The following is a 25510-nucleotide window of genomic DNA, read 5'->3' on the forward strand; positions in this document are numbered from 1 at the left end:
CCGGCTGTCATCATTGCGGAGAAAGCCCCTCCCCGCCTCGGTCCTAAGTCGCCAGGCCCCTGGCCACGGCTGCCTGGCGACCCGGGAGTATGGGGATTCTCCTCCCGGGGCCGCCGGGACTCCCGTGGCAGCTTGGGCTCCTGTTGCAGCTCCTGGTTGTGCTGTCCCCGGCCGGCTCGGCCCTGCGGCTCCTCGACACCCCGGAGCCAGTCTGCTCGCAGCCGGTGAGTCCGTGCGCCCCGCGCAGACAGCGAGGCGGGGGGCGGGGGGGGGGGGGCGCGAGGATGGACAGTCCGAGCTAGGGCAGCTGAGGGGGAGAGTCTGGGCTAGGTAGAGAGAAGCAGCACCAGGGGCCCCGGGAAAGGACGGTTTGGGGAAGGGAGTTTTGTGGCTGAGACGGGGCAAGAAGAGGAAGAAAACTCCCTAACGAGTCAACTGCCGGGACCAGAGGGAGTCTGGAAAGCGATCCTTCCGTGGAGTTGCACAATCCTAGGATTTAGAACTGAAAGAAGTCTTACAGACGGATCATCGAAACCAAGGGTTCTTAACCCGAGGTCTGCGAACTTCCAAGAGGTCTGAGGATAGATTTAGGGAGGAATGGGTGGGGGGGGGAATTACATCTTTTTAAAAATATAAGTAGTTTCCTTTGTAAGCCTGTGTATTTTATTTTCTACTTTTAAAAGCATCGTTCTATTAAAAGAGGCAGCTAGGTGGCTAAGTGGGTAAGAAAAGCTCAACTTGGAGTCTGGAAGACCTGAGTTCAAGGAAACATTTTCTAACTTAGTAGACCTTTTCGGTGGCCCTGAATTTTGACCTAACAAGTTGTGTAACCTTGGGTAAGCTGCTTAACCTCTTTGTCTGTTTCCTCATCTGTAAAGGGGGAATAATAATTGCACCTACCTCACAGGGTGTCGTGAAGACCAAAGGAGACAAGCAAATTGCAATCCTTAAAGTGCTATATAAATGTTGTTACTGTTATTGTAATTGTAATACAGGGTCCATAGGCTCATCAGACTTCCAGAGAGGTTTATAACATAAAAAAAGGTTAGGAACACCCCAAACCCAAAATTTTACAGATGAAGCAATTGAGGCCCAGAGAGAGAATGTGTGACTTGCCTGCCTTAGCAAAATTTACAGTCTAGTTGCTAAAATTATTGAAGTGCAACAAAGGGCCATTTCAACAGATATGCAGTTACAGTTTCACAGTATGGTGGATAAATGGAGCTCATTAATTCAATAGACATTTATTAAGCTCCTAATATGTGCAGGGTGTCTTTGAGAGCAAAGGGCTGCAGGGGAGTGCAAAGCCAAGTGGCAAGATAAAGTAAAAAGTGGAGGTTTTGTGAACTGACTGACAAATTGCATAACTGGGCAGGCAAATCTGTCTTTAAATTCCAGGGTCTTCCAAGGTCCACTTGGAAAGTGGAATTCTGATTCCTTACACATCAAACCCAGAAGTAGATGACCATTCTCTTGCTTGTGGTTGGCTCCTTGTGACCTTCAGTCTTTAAGGGAAAAGGGGGGAGGGAGGGAAATTGCCAAGGGCCAGCATCAGCTCAAATATCACTGAGGCACTTTGAGCCCACTGAGGTGTGACTTAGAAGTGATGACCCAGCTGTGGTTTTTAAAACCATTTTTGAGAGCTCTCCTGCCCACTGAATATCTCCAGCCCGCAGGTGGATCCCCTTCCTGCCCCTGACCCGCACCCTGTGGTATTAACATGGGGTGTTTGTTAAATCTAATGTGCCGAGCCTGCAGGAAATGTGACACACCTAAGTGTCAGTTAGTGGTCTGTACTTTGGAGAGTGTTCTTTTTTTAAAAAATAACATTGTTCAGCCTATTGCACCACATACATAATGAGGAATATCTCACAATTAGAGATGGGAGGGACTTCAAATATAATTTAGCCAATCCCCTTGTTTTATAGATAAGAAAACCGAAGCCCAGAGATAAAATCACGGTAAATGACAGAACTAGAACTGAAACTCAGGTCTTCTGATGCCAAGTCCAATACTCTTTTCACTGTTCTGTTTGGTGTCTGAGTCAGAAGATAGGAATTAAAATAATGGGAATTCTTCTTATCTGAGCTGGTAGATGATTTGCCAGCTGAGAAGCAAAAGGCATTGGTCATTTGGGAAAAGTTTGGGTGTTTTAAAGTAAAAATATGAAGGATTTGAAAAGATGCTTTTATAGGAACCTCTGTGATTAGCCAAAGCAAAGAAACATTTTCTAACTTAGTGGACCTTCTTGGTGGGTTCTAAGGCTTCCTTATGAAATCTACAGACTCAGCATTCATTTAACAAACATTCATTAAATACCTATAATACACAAACCACTAAACACAATGTGTGTCGTACAAGGTGTTGTGAGCGAAGCTGTTGATAGAGAACCTTATAATAGAATAAGGGAGAAAAGACATATACATGCATGGATGATGTATAGAGGAATATCAAGAGAGAAGAATACGTAAGGATCAGATCAGAAAGAACCTTAAATGGCAGACTAAAGAGTCTGGACTTTATTTAGTAGACAATAGGGAATGATAAGCAATTTTTGAACAGGGGAGTCACAATGGTGAGTGAGACCAGAGAGAAGTACTCATTAGTCAACTTTTAAGCTCTTCTAGACGCATTTCCCTGGGATACTTGTCAGGGAAAAGAAAAGGGTGAAGTCTGTCACCTATCTCACACCCCTCTGTGGCTAGATAATACAAGTGTAATTATCCCCCTTTCAAGTCAAAGTGGTTAGACTCAACTTGGTTATGTGATATACCTAAAGATACACAACTGAATAGTGCTAAAGCCAGGATACAAACTCAGCACTCCTAATTCCAGGTCCAGTGCTTCCTAAGCTTACATTTATCTGGCTCGGAAATGTTTTCCAGTGGTGGCGATGGTTTTGTATGGAACCATTCACATTCTCAAATCCAGCTGTTTTTACAGAATACTATGTTCAAGACAAAGTAGTTTGTAGCCGTGGAAGAAAATAGAGTTGGAGGTGTCATTCTCTGTGTTTTACGAATAAATCTCATCTGGTGATCAAACCCACATCTTTGGCCTTGCCAACACCGTGCTCTGACTAGGCTAACCATTAACCATTCATTAATGTAAACTGTGTAATATAAAACAATAGCTAACAAATAAAGGCAAATAAAACAAGGTTTTTTTTTTCTCTCCTCTCCTTTAAATCTCTTCCGCCACAAGTTTTAAAAAATGCCTTGCCATTTGTTGATATGACTTCTTTTAATGTTGACCTTCTCTGAGGTAGGGTGATATGTGGTTTTTTCTGATGCTGCTATTCTTAAAGAATAGTCAGTTTGAGGCAGATGACCCAATTCTTTCATCACTATTCACTTATTTATTCAATGAACGTTTATCAAGTGTCTACTATGTACAGAGCATTATATTAGATGCTGAGGAAGAGTAACAAAATTATACCATTATTGATATACAGTATTAAACATGGAGGTGGGAAAACAAGGGTTGAAATCAAGAAACAGCAAGTAGTTCTGTTTGGCAGGAATAATATAAGATAAGACAAGGAAAGGCAGATTAGATTGGAGGCAGATTATAGAGAGGCAATTTGGTTAGAGGAGAGAATGTGTATGGGACCAGAGAGAGATTAGGCTAAAAAATAGGTAAGCAGTTTTGATCCTAGAGAACAGATGATGAAACACACCTCCCTCTTATCTGTGGAGAAGTGAGGGAGTGCAGATATAGAATATTTCCTACACTGTCAGGCTGTTGCTGTGTCCATTGATTTTGTTTATCTAAGTCTTCTTTATTTGAAGAGTGGGTTTAATGTGGAAAGGGGGTAAATAGAGAAATGATTGTTGCATAAATGCAACACACACTTACAAAACTTGAAAGAGAAAAAAAAATAAAGACTGTATAATCCAGATTGTGAGAGGCCTGGAATGCCGGGTAAGGAATTTGGTATTCATTCCTGGCCTGAGAGACTCATCTTCCTAGTCCTCTCTAGCAACTGCTACTGTTGGCCACTCTCCTGGTTACTATTTCCCTTCTGGGTTTTCTAAGGATTGATGTCTCCTGGTTCTCTGATTTACTGATTCATCATCTGAGTCACACTCACTACTTGTGGGGTGTCCCTCAAGGCTCTGTCCTTGGGCCCTCTTCTCTCTATCCTCTTTCACTCGGTGACTTTTTGACTTCCTTGTGTGCAGTTCCTGTCTCTATGCAGATAGCTTTGAGATCAGTATTCCCAGATCTTTATATCTAAGTCTCTCTTCTAAGCTCTCGTCCCGCATCACTAACTGCCTATTAGGCACATCCACCTGGATGTCCTGTAGGCATCTCAAATTCAACATGTCCAAAACAAAATTCAGTATCTTTCTCTCAAAACCCATGCATTTTGCAAGCTTCTCTATTGCTGTTAAGAGCACAACTGTCCTTCTAGACACCCAGGTTCACAACCTTGTGGTCAGCCTCAGATCCTAACTCCCATTCCATATATCCTAGCACTTGCCAAATCCGGTTGTTTCTATCTCCACAGTATCTCTCAAGTCCTCCACCTCCTCTCCATTCAGGCTGTACCACCTCAGGCAAACCCTCTTGGCCAGACTATTGCAATAGCTTCCTCATTGGTCTCCTTGCCTCAAGTCTCCCCTCTTTAGCATCTTCCACACAGTGGCCAAAGTAACTTCTCTAACATGCAGGGATCATGTCACACGGCCCACTCCACACTGCTTAACAAACTCCAGTGGTTCCCCAGTGCCAGTAGGTTCAAATACAACCTCCTTTGTTTGGCATTTAAAGCTTCTCAGAATCTGGTTGCTTCCTCTCTTTCCAGTCCTTGCACTCTGCTATCTAGATATACTGACTCACTCAATTCCACATAAAGGACACTCCATTTCCAAAGGGTTTTGTGAGCTTAAATGAGATAATTGGATGTAAAGCACTTTGAAAACCTTAAAGAGAGACATATCAGTTATTATTATTATTAATTATCATCATCATCCTGTCACCAGGCTTCTAGTCTGGTGATGACCATTCTCTGAGCCTTCTAATGCACTCCTGCTGAGTTCAAGCAATGTTTATAGAGCAACACAGGTAAATGGTTTAACAACCAGCCCTCGGTGGGAGGGGGAAGAATCTATGCACACACACTTGTAAGTTAAATCTGCCTTATTAACACTTCCTTAAGTCTAATCAATCAATAAAACAAAAATCAAGTTTTAATTTATAGTGAGTACTGATTTCTTTTATTTTTTTCTTTTTTTTTATTTTTAGGTAATTGGGGTTAAGTACCTTGCCCACAGGGTCACACAGCTAGTAAGTGTCAAGTGTTTGGTCTGAGGTTAGATTTGAACTCAGATTCTCCTGACTTCAGGGCTGGTGCTCTAACCATTGCGCCACCTAGCTGTCCCTGCAAGTACAGATTTCTAAGATATAAATGCTCACACTGAAAATTTAACAGCTTAGAGCTGGGTCCAGCACACCTCTGTCTCTTATCTCCATGCCTTTATGCTTGCTGTTCCCTATCCCTGGAATACACTCCCTTCCCATCTGGTTTCCTTCAAGATGTAGCTAAAGTAACAATGTCTATTTGAAGCCTTTTTAAAATTTGATTTCCTTCCCTCAGATTCTTGTCCCCTCACCTCCCATCTAGTATTTTGTATACAATATGTCCTATATTTTGTGTATACATGTTAACTTCTCCATAAAATGTAAGTTCTTAGAGGATAAGGACTGTTTCACTTTTTTCTCTATATCTCTAGCATTTAGCAAAGTGTCTTAATAAATACTTGTTGATTGATTGGTAACCACACTGAAATAGTGACGTGTCTCTGGCCATTTGTCTTGCTTCAGTTGCCATACCTGTCCCCCTCATTGTCTTAGACACTATGCAAAGAAGACTAGTAGGTAATGCAGCCAGAGCTGAGAGAGAAATTTCATTCAGGGAATCAAGAAGGGGGGGAAATCTCAAAAGCACTACAATTTTTTAGCTATAATTAACTTCTTGTTTTTCCCACAGGGGCTAAACTGTATTGTCAAGAAAAGTAAGTCATTCTTTTCTTTTATTTCCTTTTGGTTTATTAATAAAATGATAATCACTTGCTGAGTTCTGGCAGCAGCACTTTGGCTTTCAGGCTTACATACGGATTACAGTTAACACTAGAGAGTATCCTCAAGCTGGTACAAGTATGCCTTACTTTAAGAATGCCTCCTATGCCAGTATGAACTTCACAAACAGATTACAATTATTATTAGCTTAAAAAAATTCGCCAAGTCTCTTTTAAAGAGCTACTGCCCAAGTGAATTTAAAAGATTCAATTTAAATTCATTTATTAAAATCAATTCTTATGTGAAGTATACCTATGATTTTGCTTGTTTTGTTTGGAACTAGGGAGAAAGAACTTTTCTGGAAAGAGTTCAGGGATTTTGTACCATCAAAGCTCTTAAAGGAACTTTGTCTCTCCCTGGTCTAATCTATTCACAGCTTCCCAATTGGTATGCCCAAAGTACAGGTCTGACTCTGTTGGTCCCCTGCTAAAGAAGCTCTAGTAGCTCTAGGACCAAATAATAACCTTCTCTGTTTGGTACTTAAAGCCCTTCCCTGACTCCAAACTACCTTTCCACCCATATTACATGCTAATCTCCAGGTTCTCAGAGCTCTGTGGTCAGGCCAAACTGGTCTTCTCACTGTTCTTCCCATACAACATTCTAGTTCTCATCTTTCCCAACTCCATGCTTTTACATGGGCAACACACACTCCTCCACCCCTCCCTTAATCTCAGACCCTTAGGATATGCTGGACTTGAAGTCAGAAAGGCCTGAGTTTGAATCCTGCCTCAGACACTTAAAGTTTGAAACCCCGAGTAAGTCACATAACCCCTCTCAGCTTCCAGATTTCTCATCTGTAAAATGGGGATAATAATAGCACCTGCCTCACAAGTGACTATGAAGATCAATGAGATATCCCACCTATTAGAATCTCTAGCTTCCTTCTACACAATTGCTCATCTTTCTCCCCGCCCCCAAATTACCTTGTATTTATTTTAAATATACTTCTGTGTGCATGTGTTGTTTCCCCCTCAATAGAATGTAAGCATCTTGAGGCCAGGGACTCTTTCATTTTTGTCTTTGAGAATTCACTACCCCACACACTTGTCCATTCCCTTTTGATTGTTAGTTCTGATTGTTAGGAATACTCCACCTCATATTAAGCCAAGTTTTGCCTCCCTATAACACCATCTTATTTTCTTATAGAATAAGTCAAGTAAACAACCAACATTTATTATGCTCTTACTATGTGCCAGGCACTGTGCTAAGTATTGAGAACACAAACACAAGCAGAAAGAAAGACAGTCCCTGGTCTCAAGGAGCATACTTTCAAATGGGAGTAGACAGCACATAAAAGGAAGCTGAAAGCCTGAGGCAGGGAAGCCACTTGGGAGGAAGAGATGAAGGTCTGTGGTTGTGGTGGGTCCAGGATGGTAGAAAAAGTCCAGAGAGCCAGGAGTGCAGCCTGGAGAGGAAAGAAGAAGACATGGCTATCCTGGCTATCCTACCTAAAATGGAAGTTTTGGGAGAAACCAGCCAACCCAAATGTAGAGGGTGCTTCCAGTGTAACTCATAGTGCAGGGATGGAGTCATCATCATCATCATCATTTTTATGTAGCAGCACTTAAAGTTTACAGAGCACTTTCTATAAATTATTTCATTTGAACTTCACAAGAACACCAGGACCGGCTGTTGTTTAAGTGACAACATTTATGATATGTTCTCCCCTCCTCAGGACCATTAAGTATTTTAAAACAGTGATCACATGGCCTGGAGCAGTCAGAAAAATCAGCTCCCAAACCAATTAGATTTAGGATCATAGATTTAGAGCTAGAAGAAAATGTAGAGGTCAGTCAGTACAATCCCTGAAGTTTACAATTAAGGAAACTGAGGTTTAGTGACTTCAGGGAAGTTGAGGTCACATAGATAGTAAGTGGCTGAGCCAATGCTCTGACTCCCATTTTGCTCACCCTGCCACAAATTTCTCTATTTCAGGCAATTTGGTCCTCCCTGCCTGCCCTCTTGCCAGGATACAAACAAAAGTTTAACTCTCATTGCAGGTACCTGCCTGGCTAAGAGTTGGCTCGACCCTCTCAACAGGACACCCTCTGGCCCAAGAGATGTCAACGTCTCCTTGGGCTTTGAACACAGCAAAAATGGATACCCGATTCCTGTGATGCACATTGAATGGAAAGTGCGAACAGATGGTAAACGAGGGGATGATAGTCAAAAACATTCCAAAGCCACACATTTTCATTCCTGAAATTAGAATTAGAATTTTGGCTTCTGGTTCTGGGTTCTGACTACTGAGTCATAGGATTATAGAATTAGAGCCAAAAGGGACCTCAAAGGCCATCTGGCCTGACCTCATTGTTTTCTAAATGAAAACTGAGGCCCAGAAGCAACTGCCCAAGGTCATACAGCTCATTAATTTTCAAGCTAAGAGTGGAACCCAGATCCTCTGATTCTCAATCCAGCATTATTTTCATTAAGTATTTATCTACATCTTTGTTCATTAGTAACACCGATTTATAAGTAAGTTCTTCAAAGCACTACTATATGAGAAGCATTGTAACTAAGTGGATTCAAACCTGGCCAAGGCTTGGGTTCAAGATTCATATCTAATGCATACTGACTGTGCCCTGGGCAGGGCTTTTAATCTCTCAGTGCCCCTGAACAGCTCTCCAAGACATTGGTAGAAGTTTTCTTAGTGGAGTTCCCTATACCAATGAAATCACAGTTCTGGCCCCCTCCAAAACAACTATCGCACACATTCTACAATCCCCCCATGGAAGTGACACTAATACATTGACGCTTTGCTGAGCCAGCATGAAGTTCAGCCTTGGCAAATGGTCAATGGTTATTTCCCAAGAAGTCCCTGGCAAATAAATACCAAACATTTACCAACTACAAGTAGCCCATATTTTTGTTTTATTTTATTTGGCAAGGATGGTGGTGGAGAGATGTCTTCCCTTTCCCCTAAAAGAGAGGTAGGTCACTTTTAAGGATGTGTATCATGAGTCATCCCCCAGCTTAGGAAAGGTAGGGCTTATTATCTCGAACTAGCCACTGACTTAGAAGCAAGCACTCCCATCTTGCCAGAGAAAGCCCAAACTTTGTTGCTCAAATTATTTGCCTGCTCGGGGAGGTCCAAAGAGCTTCGGTTCAATGTAGTTTGTTTCTTTTGTTACTCTCTAGGGAATGAGGATTTAGAAAGCAGGAGGGATTGAAGCCCAAGTGTGAGCTGAAATAGTTAAACCGGAAATTAAAAGTTAAGTCAGACCGGCAGGATTCTCATAGCACTGACCAGGTGTTGTGAAGGGAGGTTGTCTGTGGAGGGAGGGGAGGTGTGGTGAGACAGAAGAAAAATGGTTTGTCCCTCTTCCTCCTTGTCTTTGGCAGGCAGCATCCTGTTTCTTCAGGGCGCTCAGATTTCAGTGCTACAAATGAGCACCAACGAGCACTTGTGTGTTGATTTTATGTTTCTGAACCAACTCGAGCAGCAGCTGGCACCGGATTTTAATAGGGTGAGAATTTAGTGTTGCATTTTCCTTGTGTATCCTGTGACCAAAAGATTTGTCTCTGTGTATTTTGAGTGGTGTTCATATTTTATTTTTTGAAGTAATGAGGAAAACTAATTTTAGGGGTAGTCCTTTCATCCTAATCAACACATTGGACTCAGGGAAGAAGAATAGCTAAATAATTTCTGTAGGAAGCCTGATTCTTGATTGACTAAAAGTAAGCCTGGTTATAAATTGGATGTATGACCTTGGGCCAGAACTCCTAGGTGACCCAAGCCCAAATCAATCAAGGACAGTGTGGGATAGGGAAGATGGGATTCTCATTGGAAGGCAACATAGCAGATTTGCCAGAATGTTGGTCCATAGTCAGGAAGACCTATCCAAAACAAAGACCTATAAAGCAACTTCAGCTGTCTCCATGGTCTAGGCTATCCAGAACCTAAAAGAAGGTTAAAAAAAAATGAATTCAATTATCCTGAGCTCACTTAGCACTGCTCCCCTAACTTCTCACATTGCAAGCTGTACTAGAAGAACCAACTATACAACCCAAGGATAAAACCCCACCACCCCATACCCATACCATACCCCACCCCATACCCCTTCCCTCTTCCCAGGTAACCCCTCCCCTTTCCAGTGCCATGGAAACTCCACCAGGCTACAAAAATTTGCTCTATCTACAACAAATAGCCTCAGAAGCAAAAGCCAACCAGAAGCTACAACCCAACAGCAACAGCACAACAAAGCTCCAAGCCAAAGAACTAAGGAATAGAGGAAGCTGGAGTGGACACCAGGACAGGACACCAACATCTTGTGTGAAGTTGGGGGTTGAGAACTGTGCAGCACTCTACCAGCACTGACCCAGAAGTCAGTTGGGGCAAAGACCTAGGCTTGTGAACCCTCAGTCTCCTCATCTATAAATGGGGATAACAGGAAGTATGTCACAGGTCTGTTGTGAGTACCAAATGAGATAATATATAAATGTTCTTTCTACCAATGAGGAGAATATTATGCAAATGCTCCAGGTTTGAAGTCAGGGTTACATATATAAAGTACTTTGCAAACCTTAAAGCACTATATAAGTAGTAGCTATTATTATTATTATCATTATCATTATTATTATTATTATTATTATATGGGGGTAGAGCACAAAGGAGCTAACACTTCTGGCGTAAAGAAGAGGATAGCTAAACTGAGTAGCTTAGAAAGTTTAAGTACTTCCCAACCTGGCAGTGGGTAGTTGTCTTTACCACACATATAAAATTACCTTTCTCTGGTGAATTATTTCTGAATTTGTACATTTTCTTTTCCCTTGTAAAAATAAGCTCTAGAAAACACACTGTTATGGTTTGGCATGTGTGGCAGGTAGATTAGGAGGGAAAGGGAAAGAGAAGGCTGCTGTCACTAGGCATTCAGTTATAGGAGCAGCAACAGAAGAGGGGAAGATAATCAGGAATCAGAAATGGCAGATCTCTCAACCTGGGGATCCAAGCAGGGTCGGGGACCTAGAAGAAAGAAACGAGCACATGTTAAGTGCCTCCTCTGTGTCAAGTATTATGCTAAGCACTTTAAAAAATAACATATTTGATCCCCCCCAACAACCCTAGGAAGTAATTGCTATAATTATCCCCATTTTACAATTGAGGAAACTGAGGCAGACAGGGGCTAAGTGACCTGCACAGGGTCATAGAGCTAGTAAGTGTCTGAGATGGGATGTGAACTCGGGTCTTCCTAACACAAGGCCCAACACTCTTCACTGAGCCACCTAGTTGGCTCTAGGCTCATAATGCCATAGAGTAGTCGTTCTAGTTCAATTGAAGTTCAGTAATCGTTGTAAATATTTAGAAGGTAATGAAATGTGAAAACCCTGGAGCTAGGTCTCCTGAATTGGTTCCAAAGAAGAGCTAGTATCTCAGGAAGAAAGCTGGTCAGCAAGTCCTTCACATATGACTAGAAGGTGAACCCTACCACTGGCTACAGGATAAAGATGGCGAATTTAGGAAAGTATAGAAATGGATTCTTCACACCACCAATATGGATTCCCTCCTGCACCCCCAAACAAAGGTTCCATCGAGCTCTTCTAGGATTCCAGAGAATACAGAATGTTCCTCACCTGGTAACATTGTGTGCTGTACCCTTTCATGCATCTCTTTACTAAAATCACACTGAAAGGAAAACAGGTTAGGAGAATAGCATTATCTGCTCAATTTCTTCCCACTCTTGTTCCCATTTCTGATTAAATGGGGGTTTGGGAAGGGGAATGCACTGAAGAAAAGAACTCAGGCCAGTACAGAGCTCCTGCAATGCATGGCTTCTCTAGCCATGAACTCATAGACATGAACGTTCCACCGCTGAGCGGGCTGCTCAAAATTTGATGACTTCATCAGTGGTTTGTGACTGTAATTTGATTTCTTTGAAGCAAGCAGCTAATTGCAAAACTGTTTAGTTATTAATGAGTGAAACTTCCCACATTCCAGGGGACTAAGGCTCCTCACTTTTATTTTGGGGGAGGTTAAGGGACTTTTCTAATATCCATGACAAGGCCAAAAATAGAAAACAAACCTGATATCCTCCAATCTGCCCTGGCTACTTTGGATTGCACTGCTTTACTGGTGGTGAGATCTCTAGTACTGCTGCTTAGATGAATGGCAATAACCCTCAAGGTCACAGGATTTAGAGTGAGGTCACCTCCTATGACCTGCTAGAGCAGTTAGGAAGGAACTTTCTCATCTAAACCCTGAAGGTGCCTGATTCCCAAGAGGAGTTTGTGTGTATTCCCAGTCTTACCAAACTCAAGAAATTCTCAGGCCTGGCCCCCTCTCTAAGAGGTCGGAAGGTATCTTTCTTATTGCCCCAGTAACTCCCCATCTATTAGTCCTCTGGGTCTGATAAGGATGGGATCTGGACCCCGAAAAAGAAAAACCTTGGATTTTCCCATGTGGCCAAATCTCTGGCTTCACCTGAAGCCATAATACCATCAACTGACCTTTCATCATGGCTAAACCCAATCTCCAAATTCTCTGTTACCCTTAACCTAGCCCTCCATTGTCTTACCTCCCTATGGCCCTGGCCATTTCCCACCCTTAATCCTGGCTAGGCTCCATTTTCCCTTGGCCACAGGGTCCAGGTCCCTGGCATTCTATTACCTCACAGTCCCTGCAGACTATTGGCCACTCCTAGATTTCTCCCACAGTCTTTCTGTATATAAGGTCCATCTTGTCTCCATTAAAGGGCTTAGATTCTTAAAACCTAGCCACTGCTCAGATTTTTATCTGAGCCAATCTAGCCAATAGGTCACTAATGTGCAGACTCTTTAAGAGTCTGCCCAATATGACGGATATTCTAATAAACCTTGTCTTTAGCTGAAAGAAGGCTTGGGTGGAATTCTTTCGGGCAGGACCCACATGTTATGATTTTGGGGTCCCAGCACCCCTAAACCCCTAAAACTCAACAGGCCCATGAAGCTATCCATTGCAATAGCTGCATAATAGTTTGAGAGTTAAAGGTGATGGGATGAGTTATTTCATCTCTTGCCTCAAATTCTTCTCTACCTTGTGGCTATTGGAATTCCATACCCATAAATAATTCCCACTGCCAGACCAAAGCTTAAAAAAAATAGATTAGTATCTTTAGAAGACTTGGAGGGGATGGGTGGGGGGAGAGGGGTGATTTTTTTTTATCATGGATGGAAAAGATATTTGACTATAGTGCCTGCCCCTTTACCTCTCTTCACTCTCTTTTTCAGTGGCATTTCGCCTTCAATAACTTTGTGGTGGAGCCTGGTCAAGAATATGAGATAACAGTGCATCACCTGCCCAAACCAATGCCTATTGGAGATCCAAACCATGAGTCTGAGTTTTTCCGGGTGCCTGGTAAGAGACCTCCCTGTTCAGGTGCACCTTTCCTCACTCTATTTTCAGGCTCTTAAGAAGAACTTGCAAGTTGTTTAGACTTTAGCTCCTCTACTCAGCAAAACCCAAACAATTACTGCTATTGTCAAGCTGAATCTCCCTAAAGAAGAAAACAAATGTCAAAGATGTTGGATTGTTCTGCAGTGTCTGGCTTGAAGCTTCATCCCCCTCGGGGCAAGCTGAACCCCTTTCTTAATTATTGAGAAACCAGCATTGGGCAGGAAGGATCCCAGGAGAGTTGTACATATACAGAAATCCCTCTTTCCTTTTAGGGAGTAAAACTAACTCCAGGGAAACCAGCACAAAAATCACCCAGTGTCAGCATATCTTGAATAAACTGCCATTCCCTAATCATAATAATGGCAGATGTTTATCATAGCACTTTAAGGTTTGCAGAAAGGGTCAAATTAGATGACTTTGAAGGCACCTTCCAGCTCCAGATCCTATGTATAGTCACAGCTCTGTGAGGTAGAGTTTTTTTCCCCTTTAACATATATTTTTATTTTGCTAAATATTTCCCATTATATGTAAAAAATTTTTAACATTCATTTTTCTAAATTTTGAGTTCCAAGTTCTTTCCTTTCTTCCCATCCCTCCCCCATCTCTTGAGAAGGCAAGCAATAGGATATCAATTATTCATGTGAAGTCATGCAAAACATATTTCTATATTAGCCATATTGCAAAAGAAAACTTGCATAAAAAACCCCCAAGAAAAATAAAGAAAGTAAAAAGTATACTTCAGTCTGCACTCAGAGTTTCTTGGTTCTCTCATGGTGAATAGCATTTTTCATCATGGGTCCTCTGGAATTGTCTTGGATCATTGCCTTGACAGTTGATCATTCTTATGATATTACTGTTACTGTGTACAATGGTTCTGCTGTGAGGTAGGTCCTACAGGTACTATTTTCACCATTTTTCAGATGAGGAAACTGAAGCTCAGAGAGGTAAGAGGTCATCACACAACTATTAAGTGTCAGAGGCAGGATTTGAACCCCAATCTCTCCTGATTCCATTTTTCTTGCCGCTGAGCCCTGCTGCCTCCCACCTAAGTCCATACATACCATAAAACCATAGGATCACCTAGGTAAAAAATAGCTCCGGACAAATTTCAAACTTACATCTCCTGACTTCAATAATATTTCATACCTGGACAATTGCGATTGATTCATAACTGGTTTCTAATTAACACATGTTTATTGAGTACTTACTCCAGACAAAACACTGCCCCTACCTCCAATCCATCTTAAATAGATATCTCCCAGAATCATAGAATTATAGAATTTAAGAGCTGGGAGGAACCTAAGAAAACATCTATCTAGTTCATCTACTTCATGTCACAGATGGAGGTGTTAGAAAAATCTGAAACAAAAATCTACTTCAGTGAGTGAGTGAAGGAAAGCCTTTATTACACATCCCACAAGAGAAGTGGGCACAACACACTCTAGGAGCACGTGGGCACTGGTTCAGTGGTTCAATCAATTTTTAAATAGTTAGTAAGATCCATACTTCACCTACCAGGGCTATGATTGGTCTAGTTCATCTGAGTTACACTCTTCCTGGATAGCCCATGGCATGTTCTTCCATGTTCTGTTAACTCCGCCCATTTCATGGGTCCCATGATCAAAAATGGTGACTCTGTCGGCCCTCAGGGTGTGTCAGTTAATATTCAATAAGCTTATTAAGCAAGTGCAGTGGAGAAAAGGTTTTGCTCTCTTGAGGCTCCATCCTTGACAACCCCACAGGTTGCAACTGGTTTAGCCTCCAGGGCTCTTTCTTGAGGAACTAGTTGTTTACGGAAAGTTTGGAACACTTCTGATGAGTTGAGGGACTATCCACAAGATCTTGGAATTTCTTATACTGTTGTGGAAGCTTAACCCCCTAAAATCTTTCTTACAGAGGAAACAGATCAAGAGAAGAGAAGTGATGGGTCCAGGGTTGTATAAATGACATGCTATTTTGCACACATCAGCCATCACCTTCTCAAAAAACTTTGGTTTCCCATTGCTTATGCTGCCTAGGTCCAATGCTTAGCCAGGTACTAGAGATGCCTCTGCCCCCCCCCTCCCCACTCACAGACACACACACACACACACACACACACACACACTTTTGTCCCAGCCTTCTCCAAATTCATCTCCTGCCTCACTGCCTTTCACTCCTGCTGTACCCCCTGTGTGGAATTCTCTTTCTTCACATACCAAAGTTCTCTCTTTACTTCAAGAATTAATTCAACTCCACCTCCTGTGTAAAGCCTCCCCTGACCACTCCAATCACCAGTGAGCTCTCCTTCTTCTGGATTCCCGTACCACTTATTGCTGGCACCCCTGTTTTGCACTTAGTGTATACTAAATATTATTGTAATATACCCTTTTTTAATGCACAACCTGATTTCTCAGCTAGATTTTTAAGTTTCTTTGAGAGCTCAGGGACCATGTCTTATGCCTGTCCATGCCCTTATGGTCTGGAATGTAGAATATGCTCAATGTTTGTTAATATTAATGTTGAGCCCCTCCTTTCTGGAGTACCTCTTCTTCCCAACCCCTTCCCCAGTACTAAAGAGGGAACTGATGTGGTAATTCTTTTTTTTAAAATTTATGGAATGAAACAAGCATTTCCATAACAGAATAGTGAAAAAAAAAAAAAGATGATTGCATATGAAACTGCAAATCTATTACGTACACATTTTGTGTGTGTGTATAAAAAATGTTTTTATACATATTTCTGTTTATTAGTTCTTTCTCTGGATGCAGGTAGCTTCTTCCTTCATATATCCTTTGTGGTTAATTTGGGGATTTATCATAGTCAAAATGACTTATTCACTCAAAGTTGTTCTTAAAACAATATTGCTGTTACTGTATACAACATTCTCTTGGTTCTGCTCATTTTTTTTGTGCAAGTCTATCCATGTTTTTCTAAGAACATTGATCTTATCATTTCTTACAGTACAGTAGTATTCCATCACAATCATATACCACAACTTTTTCAGCCATTCCCCAATTGCTGGGCTTCCCCTCGATTTCCAGTTCTTTGCAGCTTCTTGTAGCATTTCCCAAGTCAAAGAGAAAACATTGAGGTAGTATGGAGGCTGAGGAGGAGAAAGAAATAAGGAATGAAAAAGTGAGAAGATTACTACCAAGGAATCAAAGGCTTTCCTATTTTACTAACAGTACGTGAAGGCAATCTAGAAGGCAAGAAGCTCTAGAGATGGACTGGAAAGAGTCAGGTCTGAAATGATCTCAAGAAAAATAGCCTTGAATAAAAACTATCTAAAGACTGTGGTTAAGTTAGGTTAGTCCAAGACCCTCTTGGTTTACCCTCCAAAGAGTCTTCCATGCCCACCAGCTGGAGCTAAAAACATAACTAGTACTTTTACTCTAAGAGGAACTCTTTAATCCCAAAGAATTTTGAGGGGTTCATCACTGAGTTGACCTCTCTGACATGGAATTCCTAAGCAGACAGTTTTTCCTATAAAGAAATAGGTTGGTACTAAGTCTGTATTCCAAAGCAATCATAAAAAAGAGAAAAGAATCTACATGTACAAAAATATTTATAGCACCTCTTTCTGTGGTGGCAAAGAATTGGAAACTGAGGGAATGTCCATCAGCTGGGGAATGGCTGAACAAGTTGTGGTATATGAATGTAATAGAATACTATTGTGCTATAAGAAATGATGAGCAGATGGATTTCAGAAAAACCTAGAAAGACTTAGATGAACTGATGCTGAGTGAAGAGAACATTGTACACAGTAACAGTAACACTGCGTGATGATCAACTGTGATTGACTTAGCTCTTCTCAGCAATACAATGATCCAAGACAATTCCAAAAGATTCATGACAGAAAATGCTATCAACATCCAGACAAAGACTATGGAGTCAGAATGCAGATTGAAGCATATTATTTTCACTGTTTTGGGGATTTTGTGGCTTTTCCCTTTTGTTCTGTTTCTTCTTTCACAACATGACTAATCTGGAAATATGTTTCCATGATTGCACACGTATAACCTGTATCAGATTGCTTGCCATCTTGGGGAGGGAAGGAAGAGAGGGAGAAAAATTTGGAATTCAAAATCTTACAAAAATGAATGTTGAAAACTATCTATACATGTAATTGGAAAAAATAAAATACTATTTACAAAAAGAAAAAAAAAGAAATAGGCTAATGCTCCCAGGGTTTGCAGTTTGAAAGCGTCTGCCTCACAGCCTGATACCTAATAAACTTTCTTTTCTTCCTCCTTTGAAGACTGCAGGGACCCCAAAATGAGAATGACTGCCACCTGTGTGAGCTCAGGTAATTGCTGTTGTTCTCCCCTTTCTGGGGTTGTTGAGGTTTAAATTTGAAGTGGGGGTGGGAGATGAGGGGGTCAAGTATGCAACCCCTGAAAAGGTGCCTAATGATCATCCCCTCTGCCTCTTCCCTGATTTGTTTAATTTTTTTCTGAGTTTTATTGGTGTCTTGTTTTTTACGAGAGTCATTTCCTAAAGCAGTCCACCACCCCTTTCAAAACTTTCCCTTGTAACAAAGAAAAAGTTAAACAAAACCTAGAAATGCAGCAATTACATCAGATAGTGTGTAACATTCTCTGCCCATAATCTTCTACCTCTCCATGGAGAGAATGGCAGTTCTTTTCATCTGCTGTCTTCCTGGCCCCTTTCTGCACTTCCTGCAGGAAGCCTGTGGGAGCCTGGCATCACAGGAGAAAGGCTAACGAACAACTCCCTGCTTGTGAGTTTTAACCTGTGGAGTGAATCAACCACTTATAAGATCCTCGTGAATGGTTTTCCAGACACAGAGACCAGCAGCTGTTATGAAGACCTTCAGTTCATTACCCAGGTAACTTCCCCTTTGAGACCAGCCCCAAACCGATTACACCCGGATACCTTCCTCCATCAATCCCAGTGCAAAGTGTGCTGGACTGAAACTAGGGAGACCTGGTTTGGAGTCCTGGCCTTGCCACTTGTTATTAATGTTTAAATACCCCTTTAAGGTTTGCAAAATGCTTTAATACATTATTTAATTTGATTTTCACAACAACCCTATGAGGCTAGTATTATTATCCCCATTTTACAGATAAGGAAACAAAGAAGTTAACCAGGTTAGTGCAAGGTCATATAGTTAATAAATGCCCAAAGTAGGATTTGAACCCAGGTTTCCTGGCTTATAAGTTCATTTCACTACCTCTCTTATTAACTCTGTGACTTTGGAGAAATCATTCCATCCACTAAAGCTAAATTTCCTCATTCCTAAAATAAACAACCTGTCATCACATCCCCAGCCCCAAAACTTCCACTGATAGCTGTCCTTTCCTTTTTTTCCCCCTATGCCCTTCCCTAACCTATCCTACCTTTTCTCTCCATTGCCTTTTCTTCTTCCCTTCTCTCCCCAGCCTACACAAGAAGATTTCCACCATCGGATAAATGTTACATTCCCCTTGCAAAATGTGAATACCTGCTGCCAGTACAGTATACAGGTGAGACCCTGAGTCCAGGGAATGGCCCCGTCAAAGACAGCGGTGAATGGGTCGTACCTTCCTGCAGTGAGGGTCAGGAAGTTAGAATGGTCAAAGGGAACTCTGAGAATGCAGTGTTGTTCTCTCTCCAAGGAGAGAAGATGGATTCTCTGCAAATAAGGTGCTCTAAAATTTTCTCAGTGCTCCTTCTCTACCCTATTTGCTTCCATCCCAGAGTAATCTACCGCATGGGCTTTAGTTGGTTGATTTGGGGTAGAAGATCAGGTGTAGAAATTCTCTAAACTTGAGAAGAGGAGCCTTTGATCCTCTTCTGCTTGCTGGGAGATCCTGATAGAAGAGTTACTTGGAAACCCTATAGTACATTTCATAGCAGCAAAACTTTCCATTGCTAAATTCAACAGACAATATTGGTTCAATTTGTTCAAGTCAAATCACATGGCTGTTATTTCCCCAAGCAGCAGAAGGGCACACTTGCATGTGCAATCACCTACATTTTTTGTGTTGTTTTTGCTTACCCATTTTGGGACTTTCTGCAATTTTTGGAGGGAGGTTGCTTGTGTTGTCTTTGTGCTGTTCTTGCCCACATATTTGAATATTTGTGTGGGTTGGACATTAAAATTTATGGTATGCATTTTTTTTTCTAAACTAAAAGAAACTCTCTTGTAGCCAATTTCCTGTTCAGACATTCCCTGAAGAGTCTCTTGTTTGCACAAGGCCAACAGTAGACGGTCAGTCAGCTAGCATTTACTAAGTGCCTAGGTTACTCCAGGTACCCAAGGCTGACTGTCTTCTCTCTTGTTTCTCTGTTACCCCCAGATCCAGCCATTCTTTCAGAGTTGCCATAATGACTGCCTTAGACACGCACTGTCCATCCCTTGCCCAGTGCTACCATCGCCAACACCCAGTAAGATGGGTCCCTTCCTAACTGAGTCATTGCTGGGAGGCATGGGGAGGGGCTGGAAAGGGACAAGAGTTTGGGCAGATTGCCAGCCTGTATTCTGGATAGCTTATAACTTTTTTTTTCCTTTTGTCCTTTCTTTCTTCATTTCGCAGCCTGCGCTCCAGGTAAGCGAGCCTAAGTCTTGTCCTAGAGCTTTGCACAGGGACACAAACGTATCATGTAAGTAGCTACCTTTTGAGACTGAGACAGTAGAGGAACTAGGTGACCCTATAAGTTATTTGAAAAACACTACCACCTTGCCGGCTCTATGGCCTGTTGGGGTGCCCATTCCCCTTGCTGTGTCAGCTTTCTCACTTGCAAAACTCAATCCAATAAGCATTTATTAAGGGCCTCCTATATATGGAGAGCGCCATGAAAATTGACATGTGACACTGTAGGTCCTTGCCCCCTTATAGAGCATACAGCGTAATGTAATAGAAGCCCCCCCCCTTTTTTATGCATTTGAAGGTTTTACAAAGCACATTCATCACAACTCTGATATGATACAATTATTATCGCTTGCATTTTAGAGATAGGGAAACTGAGGCTATGAAAGGTGACATGGTCATAGAAATAATAAATACTAGAGCTGGTACCACAAGCCAGATCTCCTAACTTTGGAGTTCAGTGCTCTTTCCACTGTATCAAACTTACTCTTGCAAAATGTTGGAATGTGGAGTTATTAGCATCTGTACACGCTGGTATGGATCATAAACATTGATTGATTGATTCAGGGAGGATAGACTCTGAAAGACCAGGAAGGAGGGGCACCAGGGTTGTTAGATAAAGTCCTTCCTTCTATCTCTCACTGGTTTCCTTTTGCCATAGATGATGTGTCACTGTGGATTTATTGGTTTATCACTGGCATATGTATCCTGCTGGTGGGCTCTGTCATACTCCTGGCCATTTGCATGACTCAGAGGAAGCCTGGTAAGGAGCAGAGTAGCTGAGGCATTGAAATGCCCTTAGCTTTTAGTTTTGTGCTTTGTTTCATCTATTGCTGTCCCCCTTTTCCTTCTTCCCACTGCCCCAGGGCTAAGCACCCTTTGTGAGGCTGAGGCCGGGTTACCCTTGACCAGAATCCTTCACTCCCAGATCAGATAGAGGCCTCCTCTCCCTCTCTGTCTCCTCCCCATGTCCATTGACCACAGATGAATTCCCAACAAGTCGTTACTAGGATGGAGTTCCCCTAGAGTAAAAGGTCAGTTAGTCACAAATGAAATGCTATAGTTAATAATCACTGTAATTAAAACTGAGGATGAATATTTGAGATTCTCACAGTGTTCCTTGGTTAGCACTACATATACTCTAAGCAAATTAAATACTGGGCCTGAAGTTCAGAAAGATTTGATTCTAAGTTTCCTGACCAGTCCCCTTCCTCTATGTCACCTGAACACATCATTTTACTTTTGTAGGCCAGTTTCCCTTACCCCCCCAAAAAGGCAGGAAATTATTATAATAAGAGGTTAATTATTGAATAATAGGTTGTCTTGATTATCTAGTTAGGATGACATCCTGATCCTTTAGTTCCCAATTTCTTTTTTATTATAATAATTTTGACCACTTCCTCAGGAGTGAATAGATGATAGGATAGAAAATGCTGTTCTGTCCCTTTTGCCCAGTATGAACAGCCCTGGGGGTGGGGGAGGGGGCTAAAAAGGTAGAGAGTGAAATGAATGTCTTAAATGTTTGCGTTGGTTTTTTCATGGACATGGGTAATTCTATGTCCTCTCTTGGCAGACATGCCTATTAGTAAGGGATGATTTTATTTTTCTTAAGCATTGCAATCACTGTGGTTTAGGATTGCTTAAGACTATTTCCCTTCCTCTTCTCAAAAAATATAAGGAGGAAATGTCAATAAAGAACTCAGCAAAGACTGCTTGTAAACATTTATTTATCTGTACAAGACTTAAGCTCTTAGCACGGATGCTTTCGGGGAAGATACACTCCCTGAAGTGCACATTCTGTAATATGTGGGATAGGAAGAGTACGTCTACAAGGGAAATTAGGTTGAATCTGGACTTGGTCCCAGATTAGGGCTCAACATTCATTTATTTCATTGTTCTAGGCCAAAGTCAGGCTTCCTAGGTAGCTCCTGCCACACCTCTTCCCCCCAGAATTGTGTAAAGCTTCCCTGTGGTAACCAGTGATACATTCCCCTCTTAGCTTTTCCACCAGTTGGGACTAGGGAGACAGAGGTGAAGGCGTGAGTGCAGGAACTCTCCCATCCCTATTTTTGCCATACTGTGTCCCCTCTTCCCTTCTAAGAGAGCAGTTCTAACATAAGACAAAGTCCTTTGTTACTCTAATTTATTGTTTCATTTTAGAGTTTTCCTCTGATAAACCTGAAAACGACACCAAATACCCTGGCAAGTACCTCTTTTTTGTTGTTGTTTGTTTGTTTGATTGGTTTTTGGTCTTTGTTTTGGATTAGGTGATTTTTTTTCTTTGGGAGGGTAGATTTTTTTCTTAAGAGAAGAGCAATAGGAAAGCTAATTCTTGTTATGTTTTGGGTGTAACAGCCAATCCCCTATCACAGACCATTCTAAAATCCCTTTAAGAGAAGTCTCACAAAGGACCCATTCCTCATAAAAATCCTCAAGATACTTCCTTGTATCCACAATGGGATTTCAGAAACAGTGGCTGTCCTAGGCAGCCCCAAACATCAAGGTAGAGAAAGAATCATTATAGAGAAAAAGCAAGGTGAAAGGATTGTATTTTCACAGAATCCAAGTTGGAAGAATTTAATTCAATTCAAATCAACATTTATCAAATACTTATTACATAGGAGGCACCATGCTATGTATTGAAGATACAAAGACATAAACAAAACAGTCCCTTTTCTGCCCTTAAGGAGTTATTTTACTGATAGAATACGACATGTATACAAACAAACATAATACAAGGTAATTTGTGAGAAGGAAGAGCAGAAAGAGTACCAGTAATGAAAGAAGGCTTCAGAAAGGAAATGCTTCCTAAGCTGAGCCTTGAGGCAAGGTAAGGATTCAGAGAGGTGGGGTATAATCAGAACATGTGGAATCACCTGTATGAACCCTGAGACGCAAGAGACAGAACATTTGGTTCAGGGAACAACTATTGGTCTCATTTGGCTACAACACAGATTGTGTAAAAGGGAATAATATGAAATAAGGCTTAAAAGATAAGATGGAGCCAGATTGTAGAGAGCTTTGATCACCACATTGAGGAACTTTTTTTTTTGTATCCCAAAGAATATCCCAGGCCCACCAAAGGTTTTTGAGTAAAGGAGTGACTATGGCCAGAACTATGCCTTAGGAAGATTTTTTTGGCAGCAGTATATAGGATGGGTTGGAAGGGCAGAGAGATTAAAGGCAGGGAGAACAAGTAAGAGGCTATGATACCTGTCTAGGAAAAATTTTGGAAGCCATTTGGTTCAACCCCTACATAAACAGGAATTCCCTCTATAACATTCCCAACAAACTTCTCTTTGAAGTCCTCTAGAGATCTAGAATTTACTACCTCTAGGGACTGCCTACTTTTATACATCTCTAATTTTTTTCTCTTCTCTATAATTTCAAAATCTACCTCTCTGAAGTCTCTCAAGAGAAGTATCTCTGCATATTGAATATGTTCCATTTCATGAGCCTTCCCTCTGATTCTTTTTAAAATTATGACCGTGATGAAGTATAAAGTTAAGGGAGTATGATGAGTACTGAAACTAAAGAAGAGAGGCGGCAGTTTCCTGAAAAAGACAAACATGTTTGATTTTTTTTTAAGTTTCAGTGCATTTGTTTTGCCCTAAAATGTCATTATTCTAACTACAAAAATAGGCAAAGACCTCTGTTCCTCCAGTATAAATGAGCTCCCTTGGTGCTACATAGTACAAAGCCTTAAGCATTTGGCAGTCTCAACAGACAGACTGGCTCATGAGCTTGGGCTCCATATTTCAGCCAGTGGTACCAGCATTGGAAAGGATACCAATTTAAACTATTGAGGTGGGGGGACTATTCTTTTTTCTTTCAGATATTGCACCCGTGGACAACCAGATTCCTCCACCCTTAAAGCCCCGGAAAGTCTGGATCATTTACTCAGCTGATCACCCCCTCTATGTAGATGTGGTAGTCAAGTTTGCCCAGTTCCTCATCACTGTCTGTGGTACTGAAGTGGCCCTGGACCTGCTAGAGGAGAAGTTGATCTCAGAGGTGGGAGTCATGGCTTGGGTGAGTCGACAGAAGCAAGAAATGGAGGAGAGCAATTCCAAGATCCTCATCCTGTGTTCCCGAGGTACCAGAGCCAAGTGGCAGGCAATCCTTGGCTGGGAAGAGCCTGCTGTTCAGCTCCGGTATGACAAGTGGAAACCTGCGGGGGATCTATTCACAGCTGCCATGAATGTGATCCTTCCAGACTTCAAGAAGCCAGCCTGCTTTGGCATGTACGTGGTCTGCTACTTTGACGGCATCAGTGATGAGGCTGATATCCCTGACCTATTCAACATCACCTCTAAATACACACTGATGGAGAAGTTTGAGGAAGTTTATTTCCGTATCCAGGAACTAGAGATGTTTGAGCCAGGTCGAGTGCACCGGGTTAGGGAGATCACTGCTGAAAACTATCTCCAAAGCCCCAGTGGCTGGCAGCTCAAGGAAGCAGTACAGAGATTCCAGGAATTTCAGGTCAAATGCCCCAACTGGTTTGAACAGGAGAATCTCTGTTTAGAAGATGAAGACAACTTGTCATTGCTGAGTGGAGAGATGATTGAAGAGTCACCATTACCACCAGGAGGGAGAATAGTGAAACAGGTGCCTCTGGTACAGGAGCCTTCTCCTGGGGAGCTTTTGGTGGTGGACCTCTTCATTAATGAGGAAGAAGGGGTCTCTAGACTAGACACTCAGTTTCTGTCCCAAGGGGCTACCGTCACCCACCAAACAGTCATCCCCATAGAAGAAGCCCAACTGACTTCTGTAGTGGAGCCCTTACATAGGAATGGTGATAGTAAAGCCAGGAGACAGACAGTGGTAGGTGAAGATGACATGGAATGTGTCCCACTGATGGAGACCAGTGTTCCCCATCGAAATAGCATATTCCTCCTCCCCATGGACTCTGAAGCTTCCCCTCTCTCCAGTACTCCAGTTCCTTCCCCCAACTGCCTCCCAGCTCCAGTGAGAGAACAGCTAGAGGGCTTAATGTACTCCCTCTTCCAGCAGAGTCTAAGCAACCCAGGTGAGGAAGAATGGGAAAGACAGCAGCTGGTCTTCAATGACCCTTATACACCCTATGAGGAAGAACAGAGGCAGTCAGTGGAGTCTGATCAGGGCTACATCTCCAGGAGCTCCCCACAGCCTCCTGATGGGTTTATGGAAAAGGAGGAGGAGGAGGAGGAGGAGGAGGAAAAGGAAGAGCAGGATGCAGAGATATCTACAGAGTTTCTCTCTCCCAGTGTTTTGGAGAATCTGAAGAGCCTTCAACAGCAACTGTTATTCCAGGAGATACAACAGAGCTCTAACTGGGGCTATCTAGATGGAAGGAGATTATCTACAGAATTGCAGCCATCCTATTAAGTGTGTTATAGGTCTGCGTCATCAAAGACAGTGAGAAAGAGAATGCATACCTATAATTCTATCTTGATTCTAATGATGAGAATCTCAGGAATAAATTTTTCTCTCTTGCAAA

At 42.0% G+C, this 25510-nt stretch overlaps 1 protein-coding gene across 2 annotated transcripts; it reads left to right on the forward strand.

Moving 5' to 3' along the window:
* On the forward strand, positions 1-25510 carry IL17RA (interleukin 17 receptor A). Of its 2 annotated transcripts, XM_027857327.1 has the most exons (13): positions 1-224; positions 5996-6020; positions 8085-8231; positions 9427-9551; positions 13288-13414; positions 17694-17741; positions 18121-18284; positions 18838-18921; positions 19738-19825; positions 19975-19986; positions 20690-20791; positions 22189-22230; positions 23864-25510. In XM_027857327.1, the coding sequence occupies exons 1-13, from the start codon at positions 90-92 to the stop codon at positions 25396-25398; spliced, it is 2634 nt and encodes an 877-aa protein (XP_027713128.1). In that variant the 5' UTR covers positions 1-89; the 3' UTR covers positions 25399-25510. The 2 variants fall into 2 exon arrangements, with proteins under 2 accessions (XP_027713128.1, XP_027713129.1); XM_027857328.1 differs by lacking the exons at positions 1-224; positions 5996-6020; positions 8085-8231; positions 9427-9551 and adding an exon at positions 10350-10489.

Source organism: Vombatus ursinus, unplaced genomic scaffold (genome assembly GCF_900497805.2).
Source record: "Vombatus ursinus unplaced genomic scaffold, bare-nosed wombat genome assembly UNPS02012082.1, whole genome shotgun sequence".
NCBI lineage: Eukaryota > Metazoa > Chordata > Mammalia > Diprotodontia > Vombatidae > Vombatus > Vombatus ursinus.

What these genes read in the sequence shown, in the direction of transcription:
- IL17RA (XM_027857327.1), top strand. Translation starts at nt 90, where the DNA reads ATGGGGATTCTCCTCCCGGGGCCGCCGGGACTCCCGTGGCAGCTTGGG. An exon ending in AGCCAGTCTGCTCGCAGCCG is followed by an intron (nt 225 to 5,995) that starts GTGAGTCCGTGC and finishes TTTTTCCCACAG; the next exon opens with GGGCTAAACTGTATTGTCAA. An exon ending in AAACGACACCAAATACCCTG is followed by an intron (nt 22,231 to 23,863) that starts GCAAGTACCTCT and finishes TTTTTCTTTCAG; the next exon opens with ATATTGCACCCGTGGACAAC.